The sequence below is a fragment of the Chionomys nivalis genome, chromosome 11, assembly GCF_950005125.1.
Source record: "Chionomys nivalis chromosome 11, mChiNiv1.1, whole genome shotgun sequence".
In the NCBI taxonomy this organism is placed as follows: domain Eukaryota; kingdom Metazoa; phylum Chordata; class Mammalia; order Rodentia; family Cricetidae; genus Chionomys; species Chionomys nivalis.
The window spans coordinates 1,075,828-1,087,882 of record NC_080096.1 but is presented as its reverse complement, the minus strand read 5'-3'; the positions used below and the strand labels follow the sequence as shown (position 1 = coordinate 1,087,882).

The following is a 12,055-nucleotide window of genomic DNA, read 5'->3' as shown; positions in this document are numbered from 1 at the left end:
CAGGGAGGGAACAAGCCCTTCCCTCGGGTGCCAACACTTCTACTGGACATTGGTGATAATGGCATCCCATAATAGGGAGAAACTTCGGTCACTTCCAGGAAACACAGGCAAACATCCTACCCTGGAGGATGTCAAGCCCCCCCAAAAGCAGAAAGGCAGAATCTCTGTCTAGAGAGGCCATGGTGGATTTCTACACATGGTGGATTTCTGTCTCTCTTCCTTTTCTCCCTCTTGAGGAACTCACAACACAGACCAAGACGCTCTCTCTGTTCCTCCCGCCTTGGGCTCCTGACTGCTGAGATTACAGGTGTACACCACGAAGCCTAACTTTCTTTCATCTATTTGGTGGGGTGTATGGGGTATTTCTAGGGGTGCACTGTCAACAACATGCATGTGAGGGCTGGGGACAACTTTCAGGGATCGGCTCTCTCCCTCTACCTAGGCTGTCAGAGGTGAGCAGATGCCTTAACCGCTAAGCCATCCTGCTGCCTCCCTGCCCCCTTCTTCCCGTTCCTGTCATAAAAGCAGTTGTGAAACTAAGGACTTTGGAGGGGAGGGTTCTACAGATAAAACCTCAGTACTGTTCTCAACATTTTTTTTTCACAGCAGAAATCCCCAGGAGTACCGTGTGGACTGCCCTGTAGGCGACTTGGGTTGGTTTGGGTGTTTGTGGCCGCGACAACACAAGGTCCTATCCGCTCCCACAGCTCGCTCTGTGTGCCTGGCAGGTACTTCCTGCACCAAGTTCCTCAGCCTCAGATGCTGTCTTGGGTCACGGCTACGTTTCTCAGTCAGGTTGAGGTTAATACCTGAACACAGGCACCTGTCACTGTCCAGAGTCCCTTGGTCACACAGCCACACCAACCCTCAAGGGAGATGTATTAGGATGGGCAGGGGTCTGTTGAGGGCACTGCCCTCAACACTCTACAGTCAGATCCCTAACGCTTTTAAGGCCACACCACTGTAGGAAGGAAGCAAGCAATGGCTCAGATGGTGGATATTATCACTTATTCTTAGCAAAACGTGCAAAAGTTACTAACACCCAGTAGAAACAGATCCGTCCACTCAAGCAGATGGAGGAAGGGTATAAAGAGAAGCAGTGAGCGCCCGGATCCCGGGCCAGAGAGAGTTGCAGGCAGTGGCCAAGTCCACCGCTCCCCTCACCGGCAGAGGACCCAGATGGGACCCTGTGAGGACCCCTGTTCCCCAGCAACCTAAGCACCCAGCCCTGACTTGGTCTAGAGGGAAAAACTGATGTCACAAGGCAACTGGGGACAGTCAAGAAGCACTTGGCTGGCTGTTCACTGCCTTGTGTTTTATTTGAACACAACCATGCCCATTTTCTTCCTTTCTTCTTCCCTCCTTCCTTCCCTCCCTCCCTCCTTCCTGGTAGTGGGGAGGGGCTTAAAGTAGCCCAGGGAGATCTTGAACTTTTGATCTGCCTCTGCCTCCAGACTGCTGAGATTACAACTACACACACCACCATGTCCCGCCGTGCCACTTCTTAACATTTGTCTGTGGCTTTTGTGCCGGAACAAGCAGCCACAATGAAGACTATATGGCCGAGAAAGTGAAATCGGTCATGAGCCACAGCTGTCACCAAGTGACATCACAGCCTAGCCTGTATAAGCTATGATAGTCAGGAACACACTTGTCTAATGACAAGTTCCCCAGATCACATCGCTGCTGTCTAGACACTGTGCTACGCTGATTAGTCATTTGAAAAAGGCTGCTAACTCTTGGTATAAATAGGAACAGCGATACAAAAGTTTCTAGGGCCCACATTCTATGGAGAACCCATTTGTTCCCAAAACTATGAGGTAAATTCTGCCATTTTCCTGATTATATGGAGAGAGACACAGGCACCAAAGGTTACACAGTCCTGATATCAGACAGTCTATTCATAGGGACCTCATTTCAAGGTCCTGCCTCTGTTCCCAACAGATGAGCCATGCAGATGACACAGCAAGGGCAAGGGGGAGAGGGACATGGAGAGTCAGCCTAGAATCCAGCCGGTGTCACAGAGAACAAGAGCCCTAGAGAACAGAGGTGAGGCTCAAACTCCTGCCACACCAAAGACGACCCCCGAGCAGCACAGTGGGAAGGACGCGTCAGACTCCAGTTCCCTGGCCCAGACAAAGCTCTGTGTTCCAAGAAAGATGTGGACAAGGAAACCCGAAACAGCTGGTCCAACAAGAGGGTTTTCACCTTGTGCAAAGAAACCTAGCAGGGTGGGGAGGGGACAAACTGACTTAGACATCTACAGGGACAGATGCAGGCAGAGCGTGCCGTAAACTGTGACTCAGAGGGGCTGGTATCCTCAACACCACAGGATACAAGACACACACTTTCCAGGGTCAGAAACAGTGTTTGACAGAGAAACTGAGGGACAGGAGAAAGCAACCAAATGGCTGGGGAGAAAGCCGCCATTTAGAAACCCCCAAATAGCAGGGGCAAAGGCACTGAGGAAAATTCCCACAGTATTACCATGAGGTAATCCTGGGCCTGTGGATCAGAGAGCGCTCGCCTGACATGTGAGACTCTGGCCTCTCAACCCAGTACAAAAAAAAAGGGATGGGGGGGGGTCGGCTGGAAAGGTGACTTAGTGTTTACGAGTATATACTGCTTGTGCACAGGACCCAAGTTCAGTTCCCAGCACTCACATCAGGTGGCTCACAGCCTCTGTAACTCCAGCTCCACAGAATCTGCTGCCCTCTGCTGGTACCTGTATATACATACATACATACATACATATATATATACATACACACACACACACACACACACATACATACACACACACATCTTAAAAGCAGTTGTAGCTGGTAATTGTCATTATTTAAGATTTTTCTACAGAATAAAATAAAAAATCCAATAAACATTGCCTAAGAAAACTATAGATCAACTAAACATCACTATAGATAGCAATGAAAAAAATCCTTAACAACAGCAAAGTTTGAAAGAACAACGTCAGACTAACATCAGACATAGCTATCTAAGAATCCTGGGACAGTCTAGCATCAGGCCATGGCTATCTCTGAGCATCCAGGGACGGTCTAGGATTGGTGTTGGAAGACTTCCTCTATTCCTCTATTCCTCTTCCACCTTATTCACTAAGGTAGGGTCTCTCAGTCAAACCCAGATTTCACTGATTGACACTGCTCCTGCTGCTAGCCAGCTTGAACTGGAATTGCAGGTGGATGGCCCTAGTCACCCAGCATTTACACGGGTTTTGGGGACCCAAACTTCAGTCCTCTTGGCCTGTGCAGCTTTAACTGCTGAGCCATCTCCCCAGCCCATAATGCTCTTTTGACAGGAAAACAGACATAGATGTCAATATCCTGACAAGATATAACCACCTTTCCGGGCCGTTCATTGGTTCCTCTTCTTGCCCACAAGGCCCTCTTAGTGTCTCTAGAACATTCTACCATCTGCTGGTGACCTGCAGGACTTCAGGTGGCCGGGTCTAGGATTGGAGGGATGGTTCCTTGTCTCTTACAACTTGCCCACTGCCGCAGCTCTCCTGGGAACCAGAGCCTGGAGCAAGAGCCGAGGGTGGAGCTTGCTATTGTCCCTTCCAGGCTCACACAAGGGCACCTCTCACCCCCTTTCTTTCTGTCTTTCTCAGTTGTTTTTCTGATGGCATGTGACTGATGCTTGTGGCTAGCACTGTACCGTCTTAGTATTCTATCCCTGGCAGAGGACAGTGCTGTCATTCTTGCCAGGCACCTGGAAGGAGGAGAGTCCAGATAGCATCAGCAGCCTGAGGGAGATGAGACATCACCCTGTGGGGGAGGCAGTGTCTACCACCCAAAATAAAAAAGTAGGGGGCGTGAAAGTCAACTCTGGCCTTCAGACACACACACACACACACACACACGCACGCACGCACGCACGCACGCACGCACGCAAGTCTAACAGCGTATACACACATACGCCCCCCACTCCACAAGGAATCTGAACTAGGGCGTGGCTCAGTAGTGGAGCACCTGCTCTGCATGCAGGTTTGACCCTCTGCACCAAACAATACACAGCCAAAGGAGCTGAATGCTAGGCAGGGTAACACATGTGTGTTTGTAAACCTAACACGCAGCAGATGGAGGCAGGAGGACAGAAAGTTCCAGGTACAGCCTACGCTTCATGGTAAAACTATGTGGGGGGGAGGGAGAGAAATTGACTTTCAGAGCTGACCCTGAGAGTCACATTAACAAAAGCAAAGCCTGGCACTGTGCCCAGGGTAAGGCGGAACACTGCAAGAAGGGTGTTCAGCTCTGAACGGAGAGAGAAACACACTACAATCTCACATCCACCTGGGTAGCAGGACCACCTTTAGGTCTGTCAGTCAAGGCCACTGGCTCAAGGGCGGGGCTGTGGAGAGTGTGACCTCACTCCCACCCCCCAGCAATACACCCAAAAGCAGCCAGTCATTTCCTAGCTGGGAGCAGACCGCTAATCTCTCTCATAGATGGTGGTGGGCATGCCCTAATGAGAGAAACACCTCTGTGTTGTCATTCAGTGGACCCCAAGGGTCCCTCTGCTGCCTGGGGCTTCATGATGACTCACGATAAGCTACCCCGTGTTCCTAAGATGGCAGAGAGAGCCAACATTCAACAAAAACTTCCCCGGAACTTCTATATCTGGGTGAGTTGCAATTCATCTGCCCTGGACCCATGCCTGCCTAGTGGCCTGGGCTGTGTTCTACATTAAGGGGCTGCTGGGGCTGCCCTAGAACCACTTCAGGGTTTGCGATGTTACGCTGTCGGCATCAAGGCTGACGTGGCTCCCACGCTCAGCTCCACGGCTGCCACTCAGCACTCGTTCTTTCTATTCTGGGCTCCGGTGTGACGACAGCAAGCACACAGGAGCCTGACAGAGCCTGAGTCACCTGCCCGCCCTCCCTCCCACGGCCTCTGAGTGATGCTTGCCCAGTTCACGGCAGTGTGGGCCCTGTCCCTCCAACTTGCAGGAGGAAGTGGTTCTGAGGGCTGGACCTAGTCCGCCCTGCCCACTGTCACTTCCTAGTTCCTATCACGACCTCTGCTCTGTCTCCCACGCCCCACTGGGCTTCTCCTCTCTACGTCCAGCCCGGCCCTGCCCAGGGATCACTGGGCTGCTTTGCTTACTCCTGAGGAGCTAGGTAGGCTCGAGTCGGGGGACTTCCTCCCTCTCCACTGTGGCACGGGGTAGGGCACCTGAGGCCCTGTGGCTGCTCAGTCCCAATGTGTCACCTAGCCAAGCTTTTCCTCCTTCCCAGTCATACCCGTGGACCCACAGGCACCTTCTTCACTCCTATGTCCTTGTCTGGATGCCAATCTCTGGGTCCCCGCCTCCTGATACGTCTATGACCTATTCCAGGGGGATTACTTCCTGATCTCCTAAGAGAAGAATCTCCCTCCCACTTTTGCGCCGTGGCTGATTTTATCGTTCTCCATAAAGACACACAGAGGATCAAGTGGCATTTAATACCCAGAAGCCACTTTAGGCAGAACGAGTTTCCTCAAGTATGGAAGAAAAGATACCTTTGGGGGGCTTCTCTAAGAACAAACAGTGAGTAGGTCTGTCCTTCCTTAAAAGTGAGAGTTGGGTGGTGGCAAGAGGCTTGCAGAGCAAGCCTGGTGACCTGAGTTTGAACCCCACAACCCACATAAAGGTAAACGGAAAGAAACAACTCTATAGAATTGTTCTCTGACTTCCAGACAGGCTGGCACACCCCTCCTCCCACACACAATAGCAATAAAAAACTCCACAGCAGGCCAAGGAACTTTTATTTATTTTTTTGGGTGCTCAGGACTGAACCTAAGGCTCTGCCCACGTTAAACCTACGCTCAGCTGGGCGGTGGTGGCGCACTCCTTTAATCCCAGCACTCGGGAGGCAGAGGTAGGTGGATCTCTGTGAGTTTGAGGCCAGCCTGGTCTACAGGGTGAGTTCCAGGATAGGTAGGACCCTTACACAGAGAAACCCTGTCTTGAAAAACAAAACGACAAAACAAAAACACACACACAAAAAAGCCCTATTCTCTGTCTCGAGCAAGTCTGTAGCCAGCAACAGATACTCCAGTGGCAGCCTGCATCCCTGTCCCCAGGCCACACTTAAACTGGGGGCACATACCAAAGGGTTTAAAAGGAGGCCTTTTCAGTTGCCACTTTTCCTGGAACAGTGCCAGCTGAAAGGATTTCCCTATTTTTAAGAGGTTTTGTGGCAAATTTTTAATTTTGGTTACTGTTGGAAAAAACCATGGAGCCACGGGGTATGGTTCCTCACACACAGATGCTTAGTGTTACAAATGCTCCATCCTTGTAACCCGCGTTACACACATCCTGGAAGAGGAGCTGGCCTATGATAGCAGGGGTTCTGTGAGGCCCACCAGAACAGGCACCACTAGATTGGGGAAGGGAAGAAAGAAATCCTTATCTCTCCATTCCCCAAGCCTGAAGAGGCCTCTTTATAATCACCAGGCACATGTGGAAACCATTGTCTTTTATTTACTAGATTTCCACTAGCGGCTGCCAGCAAGTGCTTGCGCGCATCCTGTCTGGAGTTTCATTGGTTTCCTGTTGTGTGTGATCTTCTGGGATGCAGAACACACTGACATTCATACAGCCCCTAGCAACAGGCTCAGCGAGACCTCAGGGACGTCTGGGAGACGTCTTTATAAGCCCCGTGGTCACGAAGTGGGTGAGGTAGGGCAAGGAGGCATCAGGTGTATCCTGTACCCGACTGCAGGCACCAGATTTTCTGTTCCTGGAAGCTCTGCTTCACCTTGTGCCAGGTCCGGGAGGACCTGTGGTCAGTGTCTCTGACTGAGGGAGAAGCTGGCTTCCCTTTCCTTGAGGCTGGCTCACAATGCTGCCATTGGCTTGTGCAAAAGACACAGCACCAACCGGGAGAAAGGCTTCCCACATCAAGTTCCTTCCAGAACTTTCCAGCTTCGTTCCCAGAGGAAACACATGAGTGTTTGCACAGGGCAGGAACCAAGAACTAGGAAGGGTGGGCTTCAGCCTTGACTGACTGCTGTCAGCAAATCTTCAGGGCAGACCAAGTGAGGATAAGACATCTTAGGGGACCAGGAACTGTGTGACTGGTGCTGTCTCTGATACCTGTTTCTAGAGTTTTGTGGCCTGTGACAGAGGCCAGTCTGTGAGAGGGACTCCATGGACAGCAACACAAAAGAAGCGTTTCCTAGACCTGCAAGTTAGGTCTTGTTGAGTGAAGGAACATTGTCAACTCTGTTCTGAGCCATGGTGAATCCACTGACATTCTAGCTGCCATTATGCCAGGGCTGGCGGAAACGTCTTGCTGGTTCCCTTATACAAGTCAGGAAATCTTGGTTTTGTTTGTTTTTTGAGACAGGGTCTTTCTGTGTAACAGCCCTGGATGTCCTGGAACTCGCTCTGTAGACTAGGCTGGCCTTGAACTCACAGAGATCCGCCTGCCTCTGCCTCCCGAGTGCTGGCGTTAAAGGTGTGCGCCACCACACCTGGCAACAAGTCATGAAATTTATAAGTGCACATTTTATGTTTGTACAGGAAACATGATTTTACCTTAAGTCTTCCCCACTCGGACCATCACGGTTTACTGACAGGTACCCAAACGCTGGAGGTATAAAAACACATAGCAAGCCCTTCTCTGAGGGAGTACACAGCAAGGGAGACATACATACATGTACATCCGCTGAAGGTCAAAGCAGATGGACCCAAAGGAAAACACCACAGGAGAGATGCAAACCCTAAACAACCCAGGCCAGATGCTTCCAGGGTCAGTGAGAGAGCCACTACAAAGAAACCTGCAGTAGCGCAGGGCGTTACTCCTGGGACCAGGCCTTGCTGCTGTGGGTGCTGGAGCTGCTGTATGGCCATTGTCCTGGCATCATTTTCTGCACTGACGTGACCTGGGTGGACCTGCTGGGACTCCCGAGCCCTGCAAATGCTGACTAGACCATTCCAGTTCTTTGCGGTCTCACCCCTTGGGAGCTCCAAGGCTGGGCTGGGCTGCCTTCCCTCAGGCTTGTTCCTACTCACAAGAGACATGGTCAGGGCCAGGGCAGTGTGGAGACAGGGCCATCGGGGTGCACAAAGGGGACCATTGACTGCTGAGCCTTTTTGGTGGTTCTGGCTCAGGGGCGGGGCAGGAACAGGGAGAAAGGGCTCTATGAGGCAAGGGCAGGGGATGACTCTGGAGTGCGGAGATGGGGCCTGGGCACAATGTCCTTTCTCCCATGCACAGGAAACCTGGATCTCCTCCCAGTGGTGACTACGGAGTAATCAGAACTGCCCCGGTCAGGAGAAAGATCTCAGACTAGAGCTTCCTACTCATGGCTTCGTTCCATGGAAGTAACAGTGTGGGGAGCCTGGGGACTGGGCATCTTGAGGCAGCTGTGGCCAGGCTTCAAGCAGGAGAAAGGAGAGAATCTCAGACATATTCAGGAGTGAGATGCAGGGAGGGGATGACAACAGAATTCCCAACAGGTGACAGGAATGACACCAGTCACAATGGACGTAACTTATACCCAACTGGTCCGGGAAAAGGCCAGTTCAGTTCAGGGCTTCTCAGATAGAATCACACCAAAGGCCAAAGCTGGGGAACTTGAACTACAAATTGGTCCCTACAAAATGTGCCCTATGGCTGGGCAATGGTGGCGCATGCCTTTAATTCCAGCACTCGGGAGGCAGAGGCAGGCGGATCTCAGTGAGTTTGAGGCCAGCCTGGTCTACAGAGTAAATTCCAGGACAGGATCCAAAGCTACAGAGAAACACTGTCTCAAAAAACAAAAACACACAAACAAAAAGTGCCCTATGTAGGCAGCATGGCTCACTGTGCCAACTGCACACAGCGAGGGCTTCAGCTTATGATTTTATATTAACTGTGCTGACCTAGCTAAGCAATATCTGTGAGTGTTATTTCTTTGTATGTTTCTATGTCACATGTAAAAACACAGAACAAGCAAAGCAGAGGTCCTTCCCAGAGTCGGGGAGATGGGAATCGGTGAACACCCATCCCCAGGGCTGAGGGGCTGGGCAGTCTGTCCTTGCCCTCCACAGCTGGCTTTCCTGGTCTCGAGCTCATGGTCCATGACAAGAATACTTCTAGATCAGGACTTTTGGCCTTAATAACCAGTCTGATAAAACAATGAGACGGTTCACTGCCGGAGGGCTGGGACAATGTTCCGAGATCTGTGTCTAGCTTCTTCTGGAATTTGCCTCAAGCACCATTTTCCCTTTGCTCAGTTGGTTTTTAGATAGGATTTTATTATTTAGCTCAGGCTGGTCTCAAACTCATAATCCTCCTGCCTCTGTTTTCTGAGAGTCACATCTGGCTCAGCTTTGTCAGTTTTTATCCTTTGGTACAATAAATCCTTGAGCAGGGGTCGCAACGCCCCCATGAGTCCTGCTAGCGACAGACAGAGTGGGGGACGGCTGCAGGGACATGGTGGATAAACATGTTAGTCTAAGTCAACTGGTCTCCAGATTCTCCACCGCGTACGGCAGTGCTCTTAGGCCACGGGAGTTCAAATATTTTTAAAGCAGCAGATTTTCAGCATATATCGTAAAGCTCAGAAGTGACGCCTTTAGTGCTAATTAATGTTATGTCTCTGCTCAGCGAGCAGCAGCACAGGATATCCGTGATTGCTCCGGCACCCCGCGTTGGACCTACAACCTGCACTTTCTAGGGTGCCCTCGAGAAGGTCCCACGAATGGTGTCACATACACTCGGAGGCGTGAGGTCTGAGTATAACACCGACTAATGGGAACCACAAAATAAGTATGATGACCTAAAAACAACCCACGCTCGCGGTCGGAGGAGGCCTGTGCGGGACACCTGGGACTGCAGTTCAGCTTGGCTTTTGGGGGGTCCATATCAGAAAGCAGCAGAACCTAAGGAGACCTGTTCCTCCTTACCGGCTTGTTGTCTGGAAACAGGAGTGTAAGCCAACCAGGAAGGGGTTGCTGGATGCCTGCTCGAACACGTGCTTCTCTGTCTGCACCCAGTCGATATCCTGAAACAGAGACCAGGCAGCACCAGTGAGGCCCCTGAGCGCTGCGCAGGGTGCCCTGGAGAAAGCAGGGGCGAGACGGGAAAGGCTTTCTTCTCTGAGGTCGAGAAGACAATTTGCAGATGGAAAAGGAGCGTCTATCAAGAAACACATCACAAGCAGGTGTGGTGGCTCACACCTGTGGTCCCAGCACTGAGGCAGGTAAGGCAGGTAGACTGTTGCAAGTTCAATACCAGCTTGGGCTATACAGTAAGTTCCTAGGCAGCCTGCAGTCTGAGAGAGAATGATGCTGTCTCAAACAAGCAAAACAAAACAAAAAATACCAAACTATCACCATCACTACCATCATCCACCCCGTAATCCTCATCCTGACACCATCGTCCCTTAGGGTCATCACCACCATCACCCATCCATCACCCATCCATCCCCGCTTCTGTCATCACCATCTCCAACAGCACCTCCATCAGCCTCCCCCTCCCAAGATGCTTGCTGGGGTTGGCTCTCCATACCCTGGCTTGTGTTCCCCATCAAAGTTCTTGAAAGGTTGTTTCGTAATCAATTAGGACACACCGAAGGAAGACTAAGGAGGATTCCTAAGGCCCACAGTCACTGAGTCTGCAGACAAGCCGCAGTTAGGTCCGGGGCTCAGCTGCTGCCACAGGGTCATCTCCCCCAGCTCTGTGCAGCAGTTCGGTCTGAGACTACAGCTTGGCTCCACCACAGCCTCAGGGAACAGAGCGAAGTGAGGCTCCCAACCCCATCTTGACGTGCAGAAAAGTGAGAAGGTAGAAACATGTTCAGATAGTGCTGTCTTCGCTGGAAGGTTTTTTGAAAAGAAGATAAGCACCCAATTAGTGGGTTGGAGAAAGCCATGGTATGCCCTCTGTTGATCCTGATCCCTAGAAGCTAAAGCATGAATATAAAAAACCCGGAGATACACAGATATTGGGGTTCAAGCTGAAGATTAGAAGAGCAAAGCAGCCAGGCCACTAGAGTGTCTCAGTCTGCAGTCACTCTGAGAACAGGATCGCCCCTTTATTTGTCCAAGTCTTGGTAGCAGTAAGAACTCTCTAATGGTTGGCTGCTTTGCTTTTCTGATCCTCCACTTGAACCCCAACATCTGTCTCTGGGCTTTTATTATTTGTGCTCCAAGGAGCTCCACCTGGTGGAACAGCGTCGGCCTTTCTCCACGCTGAGGACACCTAGGCATACTTTGTCCCGACTCTAGACCTGCTCACCCGGTGGCTACCCGACCTGACTGTCACACTCAGGCAGCCCACCCAGATTCCTGGGTGGAAACCCAGCAGGTTGGCTGTCTTCCACGTTTCCCGAGGCTGGGCCACCCTGCCCCAGTGGCTACCCGACCTGACTGTCACAGGCAGTTCACCCAGATTCCTGGGTGGAAACCCAGCAGGTTGGCTGTCTTCCACCTCTCCCGAGCCTGGGTCACCCTGCCCCAGAAGCATCACTATAGGCTCTAATGAACGCTTGGCACCGTGCGGTGCTGACGCTGCAGCACAAAGAGAGGGGGCTTGACAACACTTCGGCAAGGAACAAGCTGGAAGGGCGCCGGGAGAACCAATGCATTAGGAGATGATTTTACTTAAAACCAGCACCGCATAACAATGCCTGGGGCCGGGTGGGACAAAGATGGTGAAGTTCCCCTGGAGAAAAGCAGAGGGGCTGTGTGTCCCAGGAGCCTCAGCTCTGTGCAAGCAGAGACCAGGTTCAAGGACACCAGGAGCCCCTGGGTGTTTGTCAGTGGGGGACTCGAGGGAGCTCAGGCCTTGTTCAGAGCCACATCCTAGACAAAGCAACCCGGGAAAGGCAAGAGGCAGACACTTGGGAAGCAGTGGCCACGGTGCAGCCAGGGGCAAAGGTGACTCGGAGAGAGAGAACCAGGAGGGTAAGGCTCAGGAGGGAGAGGTGACACCTAGTGGTAAGGACAGGCTTAAGTCATGGGGACACCACTCACTCAGCAGTTCAGCATCCAGGGACACAGGGACAGCCTGATGGGCTGTTGTAGCACAAATAATAAAAACTCGGGGACAGATATTGGGTTC

The 12,055-nt window shown here is 51.6% G+C and overlaps 1 protein-coding gene across 3 annotated transcripts in view; it reads right to left on the bottom strand.

Annotated features, from left to right (window-relative positions):
* Prkcz (protein kinase C zeta) overlaps window positions 1–12,055 on the bottom strand; it is a 102,043-nt gene that overhangs the window by 15,778 nt on the left and 74,210 nt on the right. For all 3 annotated transcript variants that reach the window (XM_057783731.1, XM_057783733.1, XM_057783732.1), the window contains one exon: window positions 9,898–9,995. In XM_057783731.1, coding sequence (XP_057639714.1) covers window positions 9,898–9,995 — 98 coding nt within the window. The remainder of the gene's footprint in view (window positions 1–9,897; window positions 9,996–12,055) is intronic.